This window comes from Paramisgurnus dabryanus, chromosome 18 (genome assembly GCF_030506205.2).
Source record: "Paramisgurnus dabryanus chromosome 18, PD_genome_1.1, whole genome shotgun sequence".
Lineage (NCBI taxonomy): Eukaryota > Metazoa > Chordata > Actinopteri > Cypriniformes > Cobitidae > Paramisgurnus > Paramisgurnus dabryanus.
This window is the reverse complement of record NC_133354.1, coordinates 18,121,487-18,144,974: the sequence shown is the minus strand read 5'-3', so window position 1 is coordinate 18,144,974 and position 23,488 is coordinate 18,121,487. Positions and strand designations below refer to the sequence as shown.

Here is a 23,488-nt window from a genome sequence, read left to right as displayed (position 1 = left end):
ACCCGGGATTAACTCCAGGCAGAACCAGACCAGAACCGCCGAGCCCCGTCCTCTTTCATCTATCCAAGAGGGACGTACCTTGGGAATGTTGGGGCTCGGTGACCCAGAACTTTCTTCTCCGGCTCCAGAGAGCCATTCCCCACCTGTATCCCTTCGAGGGAAGCGTGAGAGGAGGATCTCCTGGGAGTCTTCGTCCGGGGGGTCCTCCTCCGACTTGGTTACACCATTACATCCACTCTCTGCTCCACGACCTCGAAGGAAGAAGAGCAGGAGGGGAACTTGTGTCCAGCCGCAGCCAGAATCTGCGCAGCCAGCCCAGCCGCAGCCAGAATCTGCGCAGCCAGCCCAGCCGCAGCCAGAATCTGCGCAGCCAGCCCAGCCGCAGCCAGAATCTGCGCAGCCAGCCCAGCCGCAGCCAGAATCTGCGCAGCCAGCCCAGCCGCAGCCAGAATCTGCGCAGCCAGCCCAGCCGCAGCCAGAATCTGCGCAGCCAGCCCAGCCACAGCCAGAATCTGCGCAGCCAGCCCAGCCGCAGCCGTGTGCGCAGCCAACCCAGCCGCAGCCGTGTGCGCAGCCAGCGCAACCCCAGCCGTGTGCGCAGCCAGCGCAACCCCAGTCAGAATCTGCATCTTCCTGTCATGTCTTTCACAAGTCCTCCACAAGACCTCCCCGGACTCCCTCTGCTTCACCCAGAAAACCAAGGACTTCTTCCTCGCCCAGTCCCACCCCATCTGGACCTCCCCCTGTGAACTTTCTTGTTCCCCAACCCCCCCTCCCTTGTTTGTTATTTTTATTATCCCACCCCAACCCATTTGTCATTATTGCTTGTTTACCGTTGTTACTATTTGTAATGTTTTCTTGGGTTTTGTCTGTGTGTCAGTCTGTTATGTCCCGTGTTTAGTGTTCCCCTGAGGAGCGTCTGGTAGTCGCTCCTTAAGGGGGGGGTACTGTCAGGATCCTGTCAGAATCATGTCTTATATTATAGTCTTTGTGGCAGGGTTCTGACAGTATCATGTTTTGTGTGGGAACACGTGGCATCAAGTGTTTTTACCCAGCCACGTGTTTCTCTTGTCTTGTCACTTTTTACCCGCTCCCTTACTTGTCATTGATTTCAGCTGTGTCCCTCATTAGTTCTCCCTATTTATTGTCCTTGTGTTTGCTGTTCTGTTCACGTTCGTCTTGTCTTATTCCCTGTCGGTTCCTGTAAGTTTTTGATATATCCAAGTCTTGATCTGTTTATGTGTTGGAAGTTTATTGTTAGTTTTTGTTAAGTTTAGTGTTAGTTTAGTATTGTTTTCCCTTGTCTTGTTTTGCCCCCTCGTGGGTTTTGTTTTTCTGTTTTCCCCGGTTTTGTTAATAAATTCCTTTGTTATTTATGTCTGCATCTGGGTTCGTGTTTTGAGTGTTCCAAACCCTGACAAATACTACTTGACCCAAAATTAATGTTTGTGAATTTTTATATGTTACATGAAATGTTTAAAAAAAAATGAAATGTTGTAAAATAAAACAGTATAATGGTAATTTGATGAATTACTGTGATTTTATTCAAATCCAGTTACAAGACTTTCTGTTGTTTTAACTCGATGTTTTGGATCAAAAAGCAGTGCAAAAAGACCTACCGCTTATAAGAGCACATAAATTTGCAAGTATGAATAGATGAAGTGCTTCATGCTCCATGATGCTCTTTTTGTCTCTCCAGTAAACAAAAAACAGAGGACTTTCACTGACATATTTATATACCAGTGAAAGGAAGTGACTGTATGCTGTGGACATATTTAGCAAGTAACAGAAAAAACATCCAACCTAAGCAATAATCATTGACAAAGTCAAGTTTTGTTTATTTACAGTACTTTTGTTTATAGATTATTTAAAATGGTCAACCGTAAATACACAGTCAAAACCGGCCTGAATTATGAAAATTATTTTATTAAAAGCTTTTAAAATGTTTAGTTTACACTGTCTGCTTTCTTCTAGTGCGTTTTCGTAGTCCTTAACAGTATTTTATTCATATATTTATCTCATTAGAATCACCACAAATAATCACAAAACCACCAAAAATGCAACAGTTTAGTTGTACAGCATTTTGTCCACATTGTTTGCATATTCAGTATACATACTACAGTAATAGTATGCTATAAGATATATTCTATTCTATATATATTCTATTCTATATATTCTATACAAAGTATCTATAGGGTAATTCAACCCAGGAACCAGCAGGGGAATCTAAAGACACAAAACAATTCACCATGAAACATTTGATGTTGTTTCAATCACTAATAAAACTACCTAAAGAAGGTCACTTTGAAGAAGGCTGTCCTCATGCTTTACAAACGTTCATTGTACAGAAAGCTTATAACTATGTTCATGACCGGACGTGCCACGGCTATGTTCTGAATGTTCAGAGTAACCTTGAATGATGGGTCCAGCCATTGAATCTAAGCAGAAACAGGAAGCTGAAGTTAAGATTAAAGGTCATCTCCTGTCACTGTAGTTAATTTACTCCTAGTGTTGCTTTACTCACCACAGCATTCATTTTGAGTGGCTCGGTCGGGCTGACTGACATCGGCGTGATGCTGGACTCGAGGGTTTTGACATAGGCCCGTGTGGCAGTCTGCACAGGTCCATCTGGAAAGCTCTGTGCATGGCTACATAGAAGGCGGCAGCAACGCTTTAGGGTGTAAATCACAGCACATGTAACAGATGTTAGATTAATTTGAGTGATTTAGGATGGATTGATTTTGTACTATTTTAAAACTGAATCCCAACACCTTTCCATTAAAACCCTCTTTGAATTGAAAAAAAATTAAAATTCTTTCTTCATTTTCTGACCCTCATGTCATTTCATAGCTGTAAGAAATACATAGCCCCCTATTGATTTACACTGTATGAAAAAAATCTGTGTTTGGTTCTGAAGAACAACGAAAAACATTGGGGGTTCAAATGACATGTGGGTGGGTGAGTAAATAATGATAAAGTTTTTATTTTTTGGTCAGACCAAAACCTCTAATATGAAAAATATGAGCAGTTCAGATGTAAAACTGAATGTAATTTTCAATATAAGACGGTTCTTTAACACTTACTTGTGTCTTGATGGTGATGATCAGATTATTATCACGGTACATGTGTACTTCACAGTTGGCCAAAGCTACAAGTACAGCCTAGAACCCACGTGCTGGCATGTCCATCAGAGCCATGGTGGTAACAGGTGCGGGCAAATAGGCCGTCCACAGTTTTCTACCCTACAGGATATTTTATGAGATTGTTAGCAAGCATTATCAGAGTCTTCATTATCTAGCAAGCATTATCTCAGTCTTCATATTGTAAATGCACTAACTTGCATAGTATGTAGATGATGCCTTTGCGACAGGCCACAGTGATACGAAACTCCACATCAAACTGACCGGTCACATCCATTGTGAGAGAATTTAGGGGATTCATATTGCATTTATATTCTGTATTTGTTTTATTATCATTCACTGATTTCATATACTGAGTGTTTTCATATCTTAAAGTTTAATATTAATGTGTTTTCTGCACCAGAATAGAACTGTTTTGTTGTTAAGTTTTGGTTCATCAAAAGCACTGAGTGCATTGCCCTTTTTATTAGTTCATTAAATTCATTGCAATTGCATTGTTAAGTTTCCAAGAAAAGTTCAGTTGCATTGAAACAAAAAGAACGAAGGAAACCTAATTGCTGATTGGAGGAAACTAAAAGGTTGAAAAAAAACAGTGACATATGCAGAATTAGTAGCTGATGCTATGGAAAACACAGAGTCTGGGTTTTAAAAGGTGATCATCAGGCTGAGCCAGTAATGTGTTTATGCTGTCTAGATACAATTCTTTAATAAAACAAAGTATTTTAAATATCTCTCTTCTGCATCCATTATTCCATCTGGAAAATCCACGACACCATGACGGTGGTAGCACTGGGCAGTGACATCTACAGACACAGGGTATACTGTACTTTATTAAACAATCAGTTCCGGTTGTTGATTCTGATTGGTCAATAGACGACCGCTGCACCCAACGATTTTGTGTATTTTTGCTCAGCAATCACCGTTTGCAATGTAAATGTTTTGTTGCTGTTCACAGTCAGTCGGGAACAATTTTTTTCAGTGGAAGGAAGGCTTTTAGTGATTTAAATCATGAAAATTGCGTTTATACCTGTACATATTTTTTCTCTTTAATATTTATATCGTTTAGCAACAGTTTTATAAAGCAAAAGGTGCTCAAGGCTATAAGGTATATCATCAATGTGACTGAAGGGCATTGTTAAGCATGCAACCCCTTAAGCTGTGACTACTTGTTTCTCAATACCAAGTACGTCAAGTTTGGACTTGCATCCTTCGTAGTTCTGACTTGCAAGATCAGACTCGGAAGAACGAACTCCCGAGGATAAAAAACTGAATAATGCCTAAAAGCTGCTGTGTGACAAGATGTACAGATAACAAGCCAAAAAACCCAGAAATAAGTTTTTATAAGCTGTTGAGCCGAAAAAGTGGATCACTGACTACTTCGCGCTGCGCAGGTCCTTGAAGAATCCCGCCTCGTCCATGTCTCGGAGGAGCTTTGCCTGGTAGACGTGCAGCACTGCCATCATATGGAGAGCAGATGCGGCGTGGCCATCAGCGGTGTAAGATTTCAACGCCAGTGAAGACGTCAGGCGGCAGGGCTTGGACGGGTGGTTAAGTGTCGATCTCCAACCGCCGGCCGAGGACGGGCAGAGGTGGGAAGCAACAGACTCTTCGAGTGGCGGCAGCTTGGAATAGCCATGTTCATCAGTGCCGTCCACCTGGGAGGACCTGGGAGACGGCGCTCTGAGCTCGAGTGGTGTTAGGGGCGCGCCAAGATTTCGTGAGCTCCTGGTGTACCTCCGGGTTGCAGAAACCTTTCATCAAGCCTGCTGAGTGCAGGCTCCGACGGCGGCGACCACTGAAGACCGAGCTCCGCAGTAGCTTTTGAAAGGATGCGGACGAGCTCCGAGTGATGAAAGGGGTGTGATTCGCTGGGTTCCTCAGTAGCCAACTCGTCAGAGGATGACATCATCTCAACCGGCAAGGGAATACGGCAGGCGTTGAATCCGTTGCAGGGCTTGTGTCGACAGCGAGTAAGGCTTCTTCTTCTACGGAGCAGCAAGAGGTTTGCACTGAAGGAGAATGCAAGTGAGCTCATGTTGCTCTCTCCCGGACTATAAAGGGTTTCCCCCATAGCGTCAGCAACTGATGCAATGCAAAGTGAACCACATTGAAAGGGAACCATGGTTTTACTACACTAACCATGGTTTTACTGTGGTTTTTGAAAACCATAATTGCCAAAATCATGGTTATTTTGTTGTTACCATGGTTTTACTAGAGTTACCATGTTTTTTTGTTTGTTTTAAATGTAGTAAAACCATGGTTCATTTTTGTAAGGGTTGTGTCCAGATGCACACCAGTATTGTTTGTAAATATGTTTGTAAAAACACTTAATATACCTAATATAACTAAGACCTGGATTCATCTAAACCTTGTCCTGGAAACCGCACCTAGATTTTATTAAAACAGTATTAAAAATATATTTCTTTTAACTCTTAATAAATGAATGCTTATGTGTCTGACTTTATAGACTACATCTTAGCCTTCATAAAGAAATCATAATGTATGGATGTGATTCATTTACATTTTTAACATTATTTCTGAACAAATAAGCAGCATTTAAAATGTAATGTAAACAAACAGAAAATGACTAATGTGAAAAAGAGGAAATTGTTATTAAACTGTCTGGAGATGCTTGAATTGAAGGCCGGTGCTTCTGTTAAAGTATTGCGGGATTGTTGCTCTTCTGATGCATGGTGTGCATCTGATAAACCAGCGAGTGCCTCTAATGTACTTGACGACAAATAGTGATGTTGGTTTTATTTTGTCGTTACTGTTATTACATTAGCTTTGTTTCAGTTCTGAAACTTTGATAGTTGGACGCAGATCTGGAGTTGCCTCAGCCATCGTTAAAAATCGGTAGACAGAGCAACTCTGCCAAGAGATCCGCCCTCCCTTTGACCCTGATTGGTCCTGACCTGTTTCTGACTGTATTAAACAAACTAATCAAACAGATGATGGCAGTGACATTTCCCAATCAGAGGTAGAATAGCAAGAGTCTTCACAGAATGCGGGTGGGGATGGTTTTTATGAATGAATGCTGCAGAAACCCTTGTAAGCTAATATTTCATAATAAATGTCCACATATACTGGAAAAACATTTATGTTGTCAGGGTGCTGTTAGATCTTGATTTCAGATCAACGTTGGATTTTGACGTCAGGCCAGCGTTGGGTCTTGACATCGGATGTAACGATACTATTAAGGAAACAGTAGCAGGATAACGCAAAGCTTTATTTAAATGTAAATAAACACACACACAGAGCAAGAACAAAACAGAGTCCAGTTGATGGCAATGGTGATCGAAGGACTACGTTGGTGAGTGAGTGTTGGGAAATGTTGATGGAGTATGGTCAATGGTGAGAATCCAAGAGAACACCGGAATATCCACACGAACTGATCTACCATGTCTCGCAAAACATCATTAACGAGTGCTTTGAAAACCGCGGGCGAGTTCGTCAACCCGAAAGGCATGATGGAGTACTCAAAATGGCCTCTAGGGGTGTTAAAAGCGGTTTTCCATTCACTCCCTCCCTAATGCGGACCAAATGATAAGCATTAGGTAAGTCCAATTAAGTGAAGACGGACGCTCTCTGCAACCTCTCTGAAGACATCAACGGAAAGGATAAGTATTCTTTACCGTTATGTTGTTCAGCCCTCGGTAGTCAATACAAGGTCGCAAAGATCCGTCCTTCTTCCCCACAAAAAAACCCCCGCCGCTGCTGGAGAAGAGGAAGGGCAGATGAACCCCATTGCTAGAGAATCAGAAATGTATTTCTCCATGGCCTCCATCTTAGGAACAGATGAAGAGTATAACTTGCCTTTAGGCGGAAATGTACCTGGTAATAACTCTATAGCACAGTCATAAGGACAGTGAGGAGGAAGAGAATCAGCCCAGGACTAACTGAACACTTCCTCCAGGTTGTGGTACTCCGCAGGCATGTTAGAAAAATCCACTGCTTCCCCCTGAAACACAGACTCAGAAACAGTTAGACAGCCAGACAAAAGACAGGACTTATGACACTCCTCACTTCAGCTGGTAACAGAACCTAAATGCCAGTCACCTTTGTGGTTGTGTTTATGGAGCCAGGTGTGTCCAAGAACGATCTGAGAAAGTGGGGAGTCCGTAACATAAAAAGAGATGTCCTCAAGGTGATTGCCCGACATGATGAGAGATGTGAGTGATGATGGGAAGCTTGTGTCCATTGAGTGCGAAGGGAGCATTTAGATGAGTGAGTGGCGTGAGTGGTATCTGGAGCTTACGTGCAATGGTGTGGTCGACGAAGTTCCCCTTGATTCCTCCTGAATCCAGAAGTGCGTGACTGTTGTGTGAACAGGTGGACCACTGTAGTTTCACTGGGAGGAGCGTCGAGGTGGATGAGGACTTCTTGGCAGAGATCCCAACCAATAGTAGCCTCAGTTTTACTGTCGTGCTTGGTCTTTTAACAGACACCGATGGATTTGGTGCCCGGCACTGCCACAGTACAAACATAACCCAAGGGACCTCCGCCGGAGCTTCTCCTCCCGGGAAAGCAGAGCTTTACCCACCTGCATGGGCTCTTGATCGGTAGGAGGGCTGGCCGCACCATCGTTGCTGTGTTGAGGAATCTTCAGTCTGACAGGTGAACATGCTGAAACCCTCCGGCGTGTGGCTTGGGTGAGACGTGCGTCAACCCTGATGGCGAGACCAATAAGACCGTTGAGAGAAGTGGGGTCAGTCAAAGTCCCTCTCTTCTTCTTCTTTCACCTGCACTCCGCCGCCAGGGTGCGAAATTCAATGGCGTAATCTGAGACTGACCTCTCTTCTTGGCAGAGGTGGGAGAGGAGTCTCGCAGCTTCCCTCCCAGCAACGGAGCGATCGAAGACCCTCTTCATTTCTTCTGACAGAGTGGAGAATGAAGAACAACAGTCATCATGATTCTCCCACACCACCATCCCCCCGAGGGCAACCTTTCCAGTCAGGAGTGACAACACGAACGCCACTTTCGTCTGCTCGTTGTTGAATGTCCGGGGCTGTAATGCAAAATGAAGTGAGCAGTGGGAAAGAAATGTACGACAGAAGTTGCGCTCACCTGCATATTTCTTGGGGATAGGAAGGCGTAGTTCCGACTGGAATGTTCCCTCTGGAGATGTAGGTGGCGTGGGTGGCGCAGTGGGAGGCTGATGTTGTTGTGTCTGTAGGGTCAGATCGGACACGTTCATCGCCATTGTACGGACGGCTCTACCCATCTCCTCTATGGTTTTATCTTGGCAATCCATCCTAAAAAATGCTCGCTGGAGAAACTCTTCGAGAGAAGATGGGGACCAATCTCCTGCTGCTTCCATATTTGTCCAGATCCTTCTGTAACGATACTATTAAGGAAGCAGTCGCAGGATAACTCACAAGGTTTATTTAAATATAAATAAACACACAGATAGAGCAAGAACAACACAGATTCCAGTTGATGGCAATGATCAAAGGACTACGGTGGGGAGTGAGTGTTGATAAATGAAGGTGGCGTTGGTGCAGTATGGTCAATGGTGAGAATCCAAGAAGAGACCTGAACATCCACACAAAGATGACACGCAACATGACAATCCAAACAAACAGAAAGCAAAACCTAGAACAAGGATCTGGCGAGAAACAAAGAGTCAAGTGAGCATTTATGGAGTGGATGTAATGAAGATCAGCTGGAGTGTGACAATCAACACACAGGTGAAAGGGATCAAGATGACAAGCACATGGCAGTCCACGTAAGAAAACACAACACACATGACACGGAGGAAACATGACACCGTACATAAGGGGGATTGCAGGCTGAAAAAGTTTGAGAACCACTGGTCTACATCACCAATCCCAGGAAGTAAACTGTTGCTTATAATCTGTATTTTTGTTATAGTCCAAGAAAAGAGATTTATGTTGGAGACAATAACTTGCATCATAGTTTACATTGGAATATGTACCTTTTGCATATCGTTAACATGCACTAATACACACTTACACACTAGAGGTATTGTAAAATTGTGAATCGGACCATAGTTGCTCTTAAATCCAACATTTTGACCACAATTCTGTTTCTGGTCATTTATCTTTTCGCCTGATATATATTCAATTTTTTTTTACAAATAATGTCTGCATTAAATGTTATGTTTATTAAATTAAACATGTGAATATGAATTAGGAATTATTGATAATGATTAAATAAAACCTGGAAAGTCAAAATAAAGATAAACAGATGCATGCATTTTTTATTGTCCTTTATTATGCCACAAGACTTTAATTGCATAATTCTCACAAAGCACAAAGACACACAAAATGATAAACCTCTGTTATTATTAGCAGTAATATTTCTGCATTGGATATTATTTACTTACAGATGTAGTAGTTAAAACGATTATGTTGCCCTTTACAGAATAGGAAATGCCCCTAAAATGGGTGTTTTAACAAGACAACACCTCCAAACACACAAGCAAGAGGGCAAAATCTTGGATCCAGACAAAAGGATTGAGGTTATGGAGTGGCCCGCTCAATCTTCTGATCTCTACCCCATTGAAAACTTGTGGGGTGACATTAAAATGCAGTTTCTGATGCAAAACCTAAAAAATGACAGGAACTGTGGATCCTGAACTGAAATACATGTTTCTAGCTGCCAGAAGTTGGTTGACTCGATTTGACACAGATGTGCTGCTGTGGGATATGCAACTAAATATTACTAATTCAATAGTTTAAAGTGAAGTTAAATCTTAAAGGGGCCATGGCATGAAAATCTGACTTTTCCATGTTTAAGTGCTATGATTGGGTCCCCAGTGCTTCTATCAACCTTGAAAATGTGAAAAAGATCAACCCAGTAACTTAGTTTTGGTAAACCATTCTCTACAAGCACATGAAAAAATATAGCTGCAAGCAGCGAAACGGGGCCAAGCAACAATGGTCCTGCAACACACCATGAAGCCGAAAGGACATGCAATTGAAGAATGCAATGTAGCAGATATGTATGGAAACTTACAGGAGTCAGAGATGAAAATGCACATATTGAATAAATGAAAATTTTGAAGTATAATATGTATTTGCATGCTGAAAGAAGGACCGATTAGTCCAATGCTGACCTAGAAAACAATTGAACCGCCAAAGCATTATACTTGTTACACATGAGACTTAAACCAAAAGAGCACAAACACAGAAAAAAATAATAAATTAAAATACAAATAATGAATTGAAGCTTTTGACTCTAAAGTAAGAGATTTCAATTGCTGCCATACCCAGGATTTGAACCCACGATCTCCAGGTCTGATGCCTGTCACTCATTTGGTTGAGCTACAGGAGATACATACTTACACACAGCTGCTGAAGCTAGGTAGCTGAAGTGACAATGTGTATGTTCAAGTTTGGAGACCTGTTCGAACATTTGACTCTACATGACACAAAATTGTCAACCATTTTTATTGCTGCTGAACCCACAACCTCTGGATTTCATGCCCATCACGCATTTGGTTGAGCTACTGGGAAGGCATACATTCCTTCTTAAGATGTACTCAGTAGAAATTTAGATGATTAAACAGTTTAAAAGTTATTCCTGATTGAAAAATTTATTACTTTTGAACAAAGATAAATATCAAAATTCTGTTTGGTCATTTCTATGCGGCTCAGTCCAAAGATAATCTGAGCCAAATTGTGTAACAATTCAACAAACACTGCAAAAGTAGTAGCAAAAAAACTGAATACTATACTTTTCAAAATGGCCGCTACTGCATTTTTGAACTGGTGGTGATGCTTGGCCACCAAATTATTGCAAGCCATGCAGAACATAGAAAACAGACTGGTTGAGAATAATAGGTGAGAATTAACTCAAAACAAAATCTTAATAGAAAAGCACAACACATGCATCAGACAGGATTCGAACCCTCAACCTCTGAGTTTTCATGCATGTGATTTATTAGACTGCGCTACACAGTTGGTGTAGTTTGCTGAGGTTTTCGGAGCTGCACGCATTCAAATGGCCCAATCAAGGTAGGCGCAGACAAGACATTGCAGAGCAGAAATAACAAAATTACAATTTATATGAGAATCAGACAGTTTAAGTGAGAAGAGTTACAGTTTAAGTCAAGAAAAACTTTTTGTATAGTAGTGCACAACATGTTATAATACAGTCATAATAATTTAATATGACAAAGAGACAATGTCACAAGGACAGTAAATTTTGGCCAGGTATTTCTCGGGAATGGCAAAGAATATCAAAAATGTGTTTGGTCATTTCTGTGCGGATGAGCCTGGCATAAAATAGACAAAATTTGCAACAGTAGTAGCGAAAAAACTACTTCATATATGCTTTGAAAAAAGACATGAACAGAATGTTGGAAACTGACAAATGAGATATCGTTGCAATCGACATATACCAGTGAATAAAAATTCACAAAGAAAATGAATATCAGACAAAGTTTTCAGAAGTTATAGGCTGTTTTATATAGTTTATAAACCCTAGGTGGTGCTGTTTTCAGATTTCCCAGGTACCTTCAGGACATCATACCGAAGCTCCCTACCAATTTTTGTGCCGATACATCATATAGATTAATAGTTATCACAATTTATGACAAAATTCAAAATGGTGGACCGCCTGTCTGTTTAGTAATTTCCGGCATAATTTATATTGACAGATTTGTCATGAGCCAAAGAATCCATAGAAACCACGATCACAATTTTCCATCAAACATTTTAATAGTTATGGGCAAAAATAGCCATTTTTCATATCTCATGACCCGTAGGTGGCGCTGTCCTTAAATTTGGCATGGTACCCCAGTTCATGGTCCTCATGAAGGGTACCACGTTTCATTTCAATTGATCAAAGAATGACCAAGATAATGACTCAGAACAAATTTTGGGTCGACATTGATAAATGTATGCATTTATATCTTTTGAACAAAGATAAAAATCAAAATTCTGTTTGGTCAATTTTCTGCGGCTTGGTCCAAAGATTATCTGTGCCAAAATGCGTAACAATGCAAAGTAGTAGCGAAAAAAACAAAATACTGTACTTTTCAAAATGGCCGCTACTGTAATGGGTGGAGTCTTAATGTAAGGTGTTCATTGTAATGAGCGTGAGGAGAGCAATCAGATGTACTAGGTAAAGTTTTTGTTGATCAAATTATTCTAGAGTTACAACCATTTGAATATTGAATTTTTGAAGTGCTGGTGGCGCTATAGAGTTAATGCTAGAGACCCCATAGCTGGTCACATGACTATTTAGGACCACCACTACAAGTGTGCCAAATTTCATAATTTTCCTATGTACGGTTCATAGGGCTGCCATAGACTCCCACTGGGGAAGAAGATGAATAATAATAATAGGAAAACCATCAAACGCAAAATAGAATTTTGAAATTTGGCTCTCTTTATGATGTCATAAGGAGCTCTTATTATAATAATATAGCCCCTTAATTTGCACTGTCCAACCACAGCACTGCCATTTAGTGCAGAGAAGCACAATTGAGTTTTAATTGCAACAAACCACCGTCATTGTGATCAGTGTTTGAATTTCATCAGCTCATTTGCATTTTAAAGGACACACCCAGAACGGCACATTTTTGCACACACCTACAAAGTGTCAATTTTAACATGCTATAATAAACTGGGGTATTTTGAGCTAAAACTTCACATATGTCCTCTGGGGACACCAAAGATTTATTTGACATCTTTAAAAAGTCTTGTGCCCTGGCCCCTTTAAGAAATTTATTTTCTTTATAAGTATCTAAAGGGAAAAATGTTTACACTGTTATTTTTTAACAGCTTACTATTCATTTTCTTTGTTTCCCTTTAAAAGTAGAAGACAGACTTGATACATTTTGTTAATTCTTTGATTTGGCATTAAATATCATGTTTTCAATATATCTGAAATAAAGGAAATAAAAATCTATTTATAACATTTCTGCACTTTTTCACTTTTATTAGTGCTATTTTTAAACACCACTGCACATGCACAATGTTGCTGAGTATGCAAATAAACTATTGTTAAATAAATGTTCACAAGAATGTAAGAGGGGTTCCTATTCTTTCATTTCCCAGATATTTTTTGAGGAATGAACGTATTTCTGGACTAAACAGATTTGTATGGTAATCTCTGGAATCTTTCTCAGATTTAGGTTTAGGGCTGCGTGCACACATATTCTTCACTCCCCAGCTTACAATTCCGACCTATCAAATATATTTCTTATATTAAAAACAAACATCTTTCAGAACAACATGCTTGTATATAAAGCTGAAGTGGAGAAATGATTCAAAATCTCACCTGTACTATTCGAGCACCAGGAACAAATGTGGCACCTCCAGAATCACCTGTCACAAAATGACATGCACAAACTAAATCTTTGTATACGCCTGACAAAACTTAAATATGAATCCTTAAACAAATGCTATGAGTATCTAATGTATCTTTTGTAATACCAACACCAGATATTGCCAAATACAACACGCCCTACTGCAAACATCACACTACCTTTACAGGCAACATAATCTGTGGTTGGTTTAATACCACCGCTGCACAAAAAATTGCGTGAAACAATATCCTTTGCATTTGTCGCAATAATTCCTTTTGCTTTTTTTGCATCTTCAATACAAGCATCCCACTGAAAAAAAAAACAAATTGACATGAGACTATTGAATGTTGAGCATTTTCAATCATAATAAATGCACGCATGAATGATCATATACACCAGGGCTAGTCAACTAGATAGCGCCGGTCACGTTTGGTCGTTTCTCAGGCTGCAGCCTCCGGAGGTCGCATATGCAGACTGCATACGTCATCAAGTTTAAGTTAACTGAGCATTACATTCACAAATCATAAGCATATTACAACAGTTTACGATTAACTAAGAATAATAGTCAACTTTATAATTGTTAAAATTCTGAAATAAGACTTAATGACGTATGCAGCCTGGAAATGTGACCCCCAGAGGCTGCAGCCTTATTGAGAAACGACAATGGTCTGATTTAAATTCAGCATGGTTACTTTTACCTTTCCACTGTACAAGACAACACAGAAAGGGGCTGTGTGGGGTGCCAACCATCTGCGGGTGAGTAATTATCTGATCCAATTTGAGCTTTGGATGCATTAAAGAAAATAAACTTATGCGACTACAACGCATGTGACACGGTGACCGGAAGTGATGTATTTCAGTGTGTTCCACTCAAAACTGTGTGCATAGTTAAAATTATCAGTAACACTTGAATACTTTAATTACTGTTAAGTAAATCATTAACTATACATATATTCATAGATTAAAGGTTCTCTCCCATGACAGATTTACGATTTAGGGTGTATTCACAAAAAAGTTTGAAAATTACTTACCTACAGTAATGCACAAAAGCAAAATTTTCCCTATAATGTGTGTTTACTTTGTGTGTTATTATTATGTGTGTATGTGACCGGACCGTTCAAGTTCAAAGCCTAAAAGGAAAAAGATCGGTCCTCACGCGCTGACAGCATGCACAAGTTTGCTAACGCTGAGATGAGATGGTAGTGGACAGATGCCTTTCTTTTGTGTCCCAAGTTTCCAACAACTTAATATAAGGACTAAAAAACATTAAATTGAAATGAATTATTGCTTAACCCAGTTTTTGTCATTTATGTGAGACAGCAGTGCGACACACAGCTCACACAGACCTTTCACATATGTATCCTCATGAAAATATTCATTATACTAGATAACAATTAAAAACTTTAAAATAAAATAAAAATGTAGTAATATGTGCACAGGAGATTTTGATTGACTGTTGTTTGTGGGGCGCGGTGTTGCTGGTGATGGGGTGCAGGGTGCTGGAAAAAGATTGAAGTAAAATAAAGCCAGAAATGTTTACCAAGTTGTCTAACTCTGCATCAAAGAATATTAGATATTTTTATAAAAAATATAATAAGACATTTTAAATTACTGCTATTATTTTGCCATGAAATAAATTTGAAAATGAAATAAAATAGATTTTGCGTTTTGTTCGCGATCGCGGAAAAGTTAAATTACGCGGATTTAGATGCGCTGTTTGTAAGCATAATATTCTGCTATTACAACAAGGTATTTAAAATCATTGCCGTACAGTATATGCACGACATAAACTGCTTGATAGCGCGTCTCATAATTTTCCATTACTATGAATGCTTTATATGTGTTTATTCTTATTTTTATTAAAACAGAACAACAATAAATTAGTAAAATTACTCGCTTATATTTAATAAAACGAATAGACGGAAAACATTGTACCCGCCTTAGCCTATAACATAAATAAATCTTAAGATCCTTAGATTTTTCTAAACAAATTATTGGCTTGCATTTCTTAATGAATATAAAACTACAACAATATAAACATGGACAAACTCACCTAAGTTAAGCAAAGAAATAAAAAGTTTATTATTACAATAAAGGTATTCAAAATCATTGCTGTACATTATATGCACGACATAAACTGCTTGATAGCGCATCTCACACTAGCAGAATAAGAATAATACAATACATTTGGTGCGAATCGAGGTCGGTACATGTTCACACCTTAAACGATTCGTACCAGAGTTCGTTTGGAACCGGACCGAGACCACCTCTTCAGCTGGGTCTCGGTGCGGTTGTTTGGTCCGCAGAGTTCGATTGCTGTATTCACACCTGCCCAAAAGGTCCGCACCAAGAGGGGAAACGAACTTGAGTTCGATTCAATCGAACCAAACAAGGCAGGTGTGAATACACCCTTAACTACATTTTCATTACGACTGCCACTAGGCGGCAAACTCCCGACAGTTATATCTGTATATAATGTACAATGGAAAGGCTGTTTATCTATAAAATATTTAAAAAAATGTAGTGCAATTTTAGTCATTAGGAGAAGACTATATGTTGTGAATACTTAATTAATGAAAGTTAAACAGCTATAAACACAATATAGGAGTATTGATCTTTTACACTTTTACTATTAACATTTGGCTCTTACATGTTAAACTGCAATTGTTTTTAAATATTAGTAAAGAAAATATGAGTTTTCAGTAATTAAAAGGCTTTTAAATTAAAAAATTTTTGAAAATGCATGTTTTTAATATGTTTTTTTTTTTTCAAATATACTACAACAAAAGTAAAAAAACGACAACAACACACCCACATATATGGTAAAAGTAAAAAATATATCAAAAGTAAAAATAGGGGTAAAAGTTTGGCCTGCGTCATATTTACAATTTCAAAATCTGTCCCCCGAAGAAAAGTAGTTGAAGACCCCTGATATACACAGTAAAAATGTAAAGTTCAAAATTGGACTGTTTTCAGTAATGTTATTTTATATTACTCATAATTACCCAATTTCCCTGTTTGATTGTGATGTCCTTCTGTTCAATCTTGACTCCGATATTTGACATGAAAGCAGCATTCACGGTTTCTGCACTCAATAGCATCTCCTCTGTAACAACATTGTCAATGAAATGTGCATTGTATATTAGTCGCTGCATATAGTGAGCTCGTAAGTTTGCACACCCCATGCAGAAACCTTGTGATAAAATATTGCATTTTGCTTGTTTTTAGCTCACCATGTTTTTTGCACGTTCCCTCTCTGTCTGAAAGTTTTAGAGCTCCACTGGTTTCCCTGGTGCAGGGGATGCAGATTGGTCTGAACAGATAAACAAGATATTTTAATAATATGCACTTTCTTATTAGAGTAAAAAATCACTTCATCAGCTGTGTTCCTTACTGAATATCAGGACTCATGATTAAAGGCTCTTCCAGTTGAAGAAGGGCTATGTCAAATTCATAATATTCTGGTATACCCTTGTGACGCTTTGCTGTGAGATTATAGCGAGGATGAGGTATGTACTCTTTAACGTTTATTCCTAAGGGTGGAAACGGAAAACCACAGAGGTGTAGCCACTTCAATTTTTCTTTATAAATCAGCTGGGGAAGTAAAAAAAATCTTTATTATACAAGTGAAGACATACAATTACCTTTAGACTTTGATTCCATGTCAACAGTTATCCTATCAGGTGTATCATCAGACTTGAAGCAGTGAGCCGCTGTCAAGATGAAGGTCGATGTGACTAAAGACCCCATGCACTTTGAAATTGTTCCATCACTACGCTGCAAAAACAATTAAAAAACCTCCATGGTCAAATAATGTGAACAATAACAAATGATGCAAAGCACTTCATTTGTTTTGCTTAAAAAGACAAAGAGATGCCCACAATCACAAAAATCTTTGCCAACCAGGGGTATTGACGACGCTTATGGGAATCTGAGCCATCACTGTAATCTTTGTAAAGTCCACACAGTTGTACACTGGTACCCTCATCTGTTAAAGAAAGATGGTAAGATTAATTCATATACATTACCAATTTAAAGTTTATAGGGTCACTAACTCAATATTTACTTACATTTTTATTTTAGAATAATAGTAAACTTGTCAAATGATGAAATAACAACAGCGTTAATATACATTTTAGCATCTTCAGTGAAGTCACTAAAATTTTCAAAAATGTTCTCTGAGATTTATTAAGCAGCGTCTTAAGGTTTCACCCTGAAATGCTTTTTAAACAATATTTTTTAGTCCAAAATAGTATTTTTTTTGTAATGTAGGAGTTTTTTTCTTTTATATTGTAAATTTATACAACAGTTCTTTCTGGTTCTCGAATCTGATTGGCCAAGAGGCCTGTGATATTCTACTGATAACGGCACAGTAACCGATTCAAAATTTTGTATCATTCCGCCACCTGTTGGTCATTTTAGTATTAGTGAATGGACGTCCTTTAAACAGGCTCATCTCTGACTGGAAAAACTGCACGCACACACGGACACACACAGACACACACAGACGCACACAGACGCACTGTTTTTAAACACTCTCCGTGTGTCTCATTAGTTCACTAGCTCGTAAATCAGTGTGTGAATCCCAATCTGAACAGATTATTCCGTCAAACATCAGCACTCTTGGATGTTATGTTAAACTTAATGTGAGTAATGTCTTGTCACAACGTGTGGACGATTAACACTTGGAAAGAGGAATGTAAACAATATTTTTTTCTGGACCGATGTCTCTCCTCAGAACACGAAAACACAGTGGAACTGCAGGTAAGCACCTTTTAAATGTGGACATTGATCATTTATTTTATCGTGACGTGACTATTAAAACACGTTATGAGATATCACCACTGATATATTTATAAGCAGCATGCAAAAACATCTCTCTGACACTTATAAAAAAACTGTTTTATATAGTACTGACAAGAACAAAGTCTTATAACAAGCGAGTGCTCGTATCGCATTAAGATTAAACGGGAAAGCAATAGTAACATTATATAAGTATAGTTTTATTAACTTTTACCTCGCGCCAAAACAATAACAACACAAAAGACACTAAATATGAATAAGAAAACAAGTAATAGTTTCATCATGACACCAAATACTGCTGATTTGATCTCATTTTTGACCATCAAACACAGACAGGGCCAACATCAGAGCCAGGGAATCCCTGTCAGAGATGTAGCCCAGAGAGGGCAGTGGTCAGCGAGGCGAGTGAACACAGACGTCCGCTCATCCTCTGGTTCTCATACGTACCGAATCTTACTAAGCAAAACAGGCGCTATCTTTACTAATTGACTGCAGATTTAAATATAATACATATATATTCTTGACTTAACTAATCTTAAAACTACACGTTGTGACCAAGAAACGGTAATATTAGGAAACAGCTACTCCATCGATTGAGTTATTATGAGATTCAAAGCAGCCGAAAGTGTTACCTGTCATTCTGGCCGCCCTCAAATGGCGAAAGAAAGTAGTTCCCAAACAAAGAGGCTTTTAAAATAACTCCGTTGTTGTTTTCTAGTTTTCTTTTTTCAAACGTGTGCCATCGAACTGTTGTATAAAAGCAATATCGTTCTCGGAGTCGTGTGATATAGCTCTATATCATCACGGCTGTGATTGCCTCCGGCACGAGGCCTACGGCTTGACAACTCATCAGAGAGGCCCATGAGAACACAGGCGACCTAGTTGTTTTGTGGTTGGACCTGGCCAATGCCTATGGGTCCATAACGTACAAGCTGGTCGAGCTTGCTCTACACTGCCATCATGTTCCCAACAAGATAAAAAAATGACCAGGGGCCTCATGTATAAAACTGTGCATAGGATCCTTACTAAAACTCTACGTACGCACAAAAGCCAAAAATGACATACACCAAAAATTATGAAGACTTGTAAAACAAAGCCATGTTCCCTTTATAAATCACAGATCACCTGCAAGTGAGCGTACATTAATCATCCTAATATCCCACCCTGCAAGCCCATTCTCCCATCAAGTTTGTTTTTTTATAAATCACAACCTTTGCGTGGGAACTGGCGTACGCACATTTCCAGCCCCGTTTTGTGCGTATGCACGCTTCATAAATAAGGCCCCAGGTGCTTAAGGTAATTGCTGAGAGTTTAGCCTTAGCCATTCGCACCAGCAAGAACCACCGTGCTCCAAAGAAGGCAGTCTCATTCATTAAAGCTGGAGAAAAACCCATGGCACGCTCACAAGTGACAACAGGCCTCCTCCATAATGCCTTGGACTGGCAGCTGCAGGTCGATCTAGGAAAACAACTGAGGGTCCCTCAGCATATCCTAACAACATGTCTCCACCCAGACATGATAGTTACCTCAGAGGTTTCAAAACAGCTGATCATGCTGGAACTTACCTTGCCCTGGGAAGAGCGGATGGAGGAAGCAAATGAGAGGAAATCTGTCACCACCGGGGGCTGGCTGTTTCAAACTAAAGCCACGCCCCTTTGCAACTCCCACCTCGAGGAGGTCCCCAAAGCCAACCCAATGACCAGACAAACACGGGAACAGGTAAGTAAAATTTAAAACAAGCTTTATTTAGTTAAATATTTAAAAGAACTGGGAATTTGGGGAAAGGGGAAATTAAAACTAATAGGCCTCTTCTTCTCCCTCCAGGGAGACTGCAGCCACGGCAGACAGGCCAAGGGCAGCAAGGGTGCCAACCACCATAAGCTGGGGGAGAACGGGAAACGTCAGGCTCCAGCCTGGACCCTACTAACCGTGGCGCCCTCCTTCTTCCGTCCTGGAGGCAGAATAATTTTGGTGTGACTGGTAAGGAAGATCTCCACGGTCGGTGTACCTTTCCTCGGGCCGGCAGGGGGTCCTCGCCCCACGTGCCTTTACGTTCCCTGTCGTACGTCCGTCCACGTCCTCCTTATGCCCCACAGATAGTCACTGCTACACAAAAGCACTGTTAGCTTGCACTTGAGGTGTCTCTCACCGGCTCTGCTGCTTGCAGCTCTCTGGGTGGGTATCACGTTACACAGTCTGTTCTCCAATTGTTTCTCCTTGCTCTCCACAGGCGGCCACTAGGACACAAATGACACTGTTACTTGGACTTCGGGTATTGCTCACCGGTTCTGCTGCTTACAGCTCTCTGGGTAAGTATCACGTTCACAGTTTGCTCTTCAGTGATTCGCTCTCGTTCTATTCTCTCTCCACAGGTGGCCGCTAGAACACAAAGACACTGTTACTGGGACTTCGAGTAATTCTCACCGGCTCTGCTGTTTACAGCTTTCTGGGTAGGTATCACATTCACAGTTTGCTCTTCAATGATTCACTCTCGTTCTGCTCTCTCTCCACAGGTGGCCGCTAGAACACAAAGACACTGTTGCTGAGACTTCGAGTAATTCTCACCGGCTCTGCTGTTTACAGCTTTCTGGGTAGGTATCACGTTCACAGTTTGCTCTTCAATGATTCACTCTCGTTCTGCTCTCTCTCTCCACAGGTGGCCGCTAGAACATAAAGACACTGTTACTGAGACTTCGAGTAATTCTCACCGGCTCTGCTGTTTACAGCTTTCTGGGTAGGTATGGTTCTCAGTTTGCTCTTCAATGATTCACTCTCGTTCTGCTCTCTCTCCACAGGTGGCCGCTAGAACACAAGGACACTGTTGCTGAGACTTCGAGTAATTCTCACCGGCTCTGCTGTTTACAGCTTTCTGGGTAGGTATCACGTTCACAGTTTGCTTCTTCAATGATTCACTCTCGTTCTGCTCTCTCTCTCCACAGGTGGCCGCTAGAACACAAAGACACTGTTACTGAGACTTCGAGTAATTCTCACCGGCTCTGCTGTTTACAGCTTTCTGGGTAGGTATGGTTCTCCTCCGTAGGTCAACAGAGGGGCGAAGGTCACACACCACCTCACCGGGTCGAGCGCTGCCCTATCTCCAATGCCCATAGGCCGATCGATTCCTAGACGGGGGCGCCCTTTTCGTAGAGACCACGGGGCGGCGGACCCTTTCGCCTCTGACTCTGCGACGAAAACAGACACAGGTAAGTTCACACCACGAAATGTTTTCCAACGGTTTACTCACGGTCACGGACAGCTCTTAGTCTGCGTCCCTTCGCACTCCAAACAGCACACTACTTATAGTAACAGTGATTTCTGTAGTCGTTGGCCTCTCCGTCCTCTGCCCAGTGGAAGAAAATGGATGATGCGGGGCTTCGTCTACAAGACACACAGCAACCCACAGCAATATACACAGCACCACTCCAAACGTGAAAAAGATTTAATACACAGTCTCACTCACCACACTATAAGTGTACCACAACAAGGGAAGCGCCCGGTGTCCTCCACTGCGCTTGGGCTACGATAAGGCGATGGAAAATACGACCACAATAAGTCTCGTTGCGGTGGCTGTTTGAAGTTATACTTCTAACGGCTCGCCCACCACACTCTTATAGGGGTAGGGCCGCCCTCCTTCTCCTGGAGGTTTCCAATAGTTACACAAGTTAACTTTTGCCAGTTACTCCACACAAAAAGGGTATACTCACGGCGAATAGCCTTTGTTTACGTTGTACCAGAAAGTCAATTCTCTTCCTGCTTTACTCCTTCAATATTGGTTAGAACAAGTTCCTTTTTACCCATAGGATTTTCCTGTTTACTCCAGCAGATCCACAATCAAGACTGCAACGAGAGAGAGAGAGAGAGAACCACAGACAGCCACCACGTCCAACAATGAGCACAGCTCCGTTTCCCAGCACACACTAAGCACTCTAACTGTGTTCTAACTGTGCTTTATATACTCCTCTCTGTACTATAATCATCCAATTGCCAGGCGATCTCTTCAACTAGGCGCAGCTGTGCCCAATCGGCTGATTACAGCCTCCGTGAATCTGCCGGATGTCCGGTGTTTCCGTTTTCCGGTCTGGACGGAAACATCCGGGCGGAACCAAAACTTCCTCAACTTTTGGTTCCGCCCTGAAAGATCGTCACCCCGTGACATCCTCCCCCGCCAATGCATTCCAGTCCCTGGAATGTCCTTGAGTAGTCCACTCACCGTAACGGGAAGGGGGTCGGCCTCGATTCTCCCGTTGGGAGCGCCTCACAGGGGAGTCAGGTCCGGCGGGCTCGGGCACAACCTCAGGTTGTCTTTGGGCGGCCGGGGGTTCAGCTGGCGCTGGTACTGGCTCTGGTTGTCTCTGGGCGGCCGGGGGTTCAACTGGCTCAGGTGCTAGCTCTGGCTCTCCTGGGGCGGCCGGGGGTGGTGCTGCCACGGGTAGGCCTGGTACCACAGCCCATCCTTCCATCCAGGGGGCCGTCGGTGCCGGTTCTGCCACTACCTCCTTCGCGACCTCGGGATAATTTGGGCAAGGGCGAATCATGTTTCGGTGCACCACACGTTCCGGGCCGGCCTTTCCTTCCGGCCGGATGGTATACACCGGCTGTCCCGGCCTCTGTTGCCTGCAGACTACGTACGGGGTGGGCTCCCAACGGTCACTCAGCTTTCCTTTGCCTTGCCGCCGATTGTCTCGTACCAAGACTCTCTCTCCTGGTAACAAGGGGGCGTCCCGGGCCGTCCGGTCGTACAGCCGCTTGTTCTTTTCCCCTGTAGCCCGTATCTTCTGGGATACCTGCTCGTAAGCAAAGTGTAGCCGTTGGTGGTGGCGCCCCGCCCATTCCGTCACGCTCCCTTCCTCTTGGCCAGCGGCCACTCCCAAGACCAGGTCCGTGGGCATCCGCACATGTCTGCCGAACATCAGATAAGTGGGGGCATACCCCGTCGTACTATGAACGCTGTTATTATAAGCTTGCAAAAGATTCGGTAGAGCACTCACCCAATCGCTCTGCTTCCGTTGGTCCAGGGTCCCTAGGAGCCCCAACAGGGTCTGATTAAACCTCTCACAACAGCCATTTCCTTGAGGGTGATACGACGTCGTATGGGTCTTCGTGCACCCATACAGCTGGCATAATTCTCGGATCACCTTTGATTCGAAATTTGCCCCTTGGTCCGAGTGCAGGAACTCTGGACATCCGAACGTTTGGAAGACGTGCCGCCATAGAGCCGTTGCGGTGGTGTTTGCCGTCTGATCAAGGGTGGGAACTGCCCATG

At 41.6% G+C, this 23,488-nt stretch overlaps 1 protein-coding gene across 2 annotated transcripts in view; it reads right to left on the bottom strand.

Moving 5' to 3' along the window:
* Positions 1-23,488, bottom strand: part of LOC135776417 (complement factor B-like) — a 41,343-nt gene that overhangs the window by 7,842 nt on the left and 10,013 nt on the right. The window contains exons 11-18 of one of the 2 annotated variants that reach the window (XM_065287109.1): positions 17,304-17,410; positions 17,067-17,199; positions 16,817-16,955; positions 16,656-16,735; positions 16,428-16,528; positions 13,602-13,731; positions 13,395-13,441; positions 9,391-13,300 (exon numbers count right to left, since the gene is read on the bottom strand). In XM_065287109.1, coding sequence (XP_065143181.1) covers positions 13,130-13,300; positions 13,395-13,441; positions 13,602-13,731; positions 16,428-16,528; positions 16,656-16,735; positions 16,817-16,955; positions 17,067-17,199; positions 17,304-17,410 — 908 coding nt within the window. In that variant the 3' untranslated portion in view covers positions 9,391-13,129. Of the gene's footprint in view, positions 1-9,390; positions 13,301-13,394; positions 13,442-13,601; positions 13,732-16,427; positions 16,529-16,655; positions 16,736-16,816; positions 16,956-17,066; positions 17,200-17,303; positions 17,411-23,488 lie in introns of those variants that run through there. The other variant, XM_065287110.2, reaches the window with a different exon arrangement.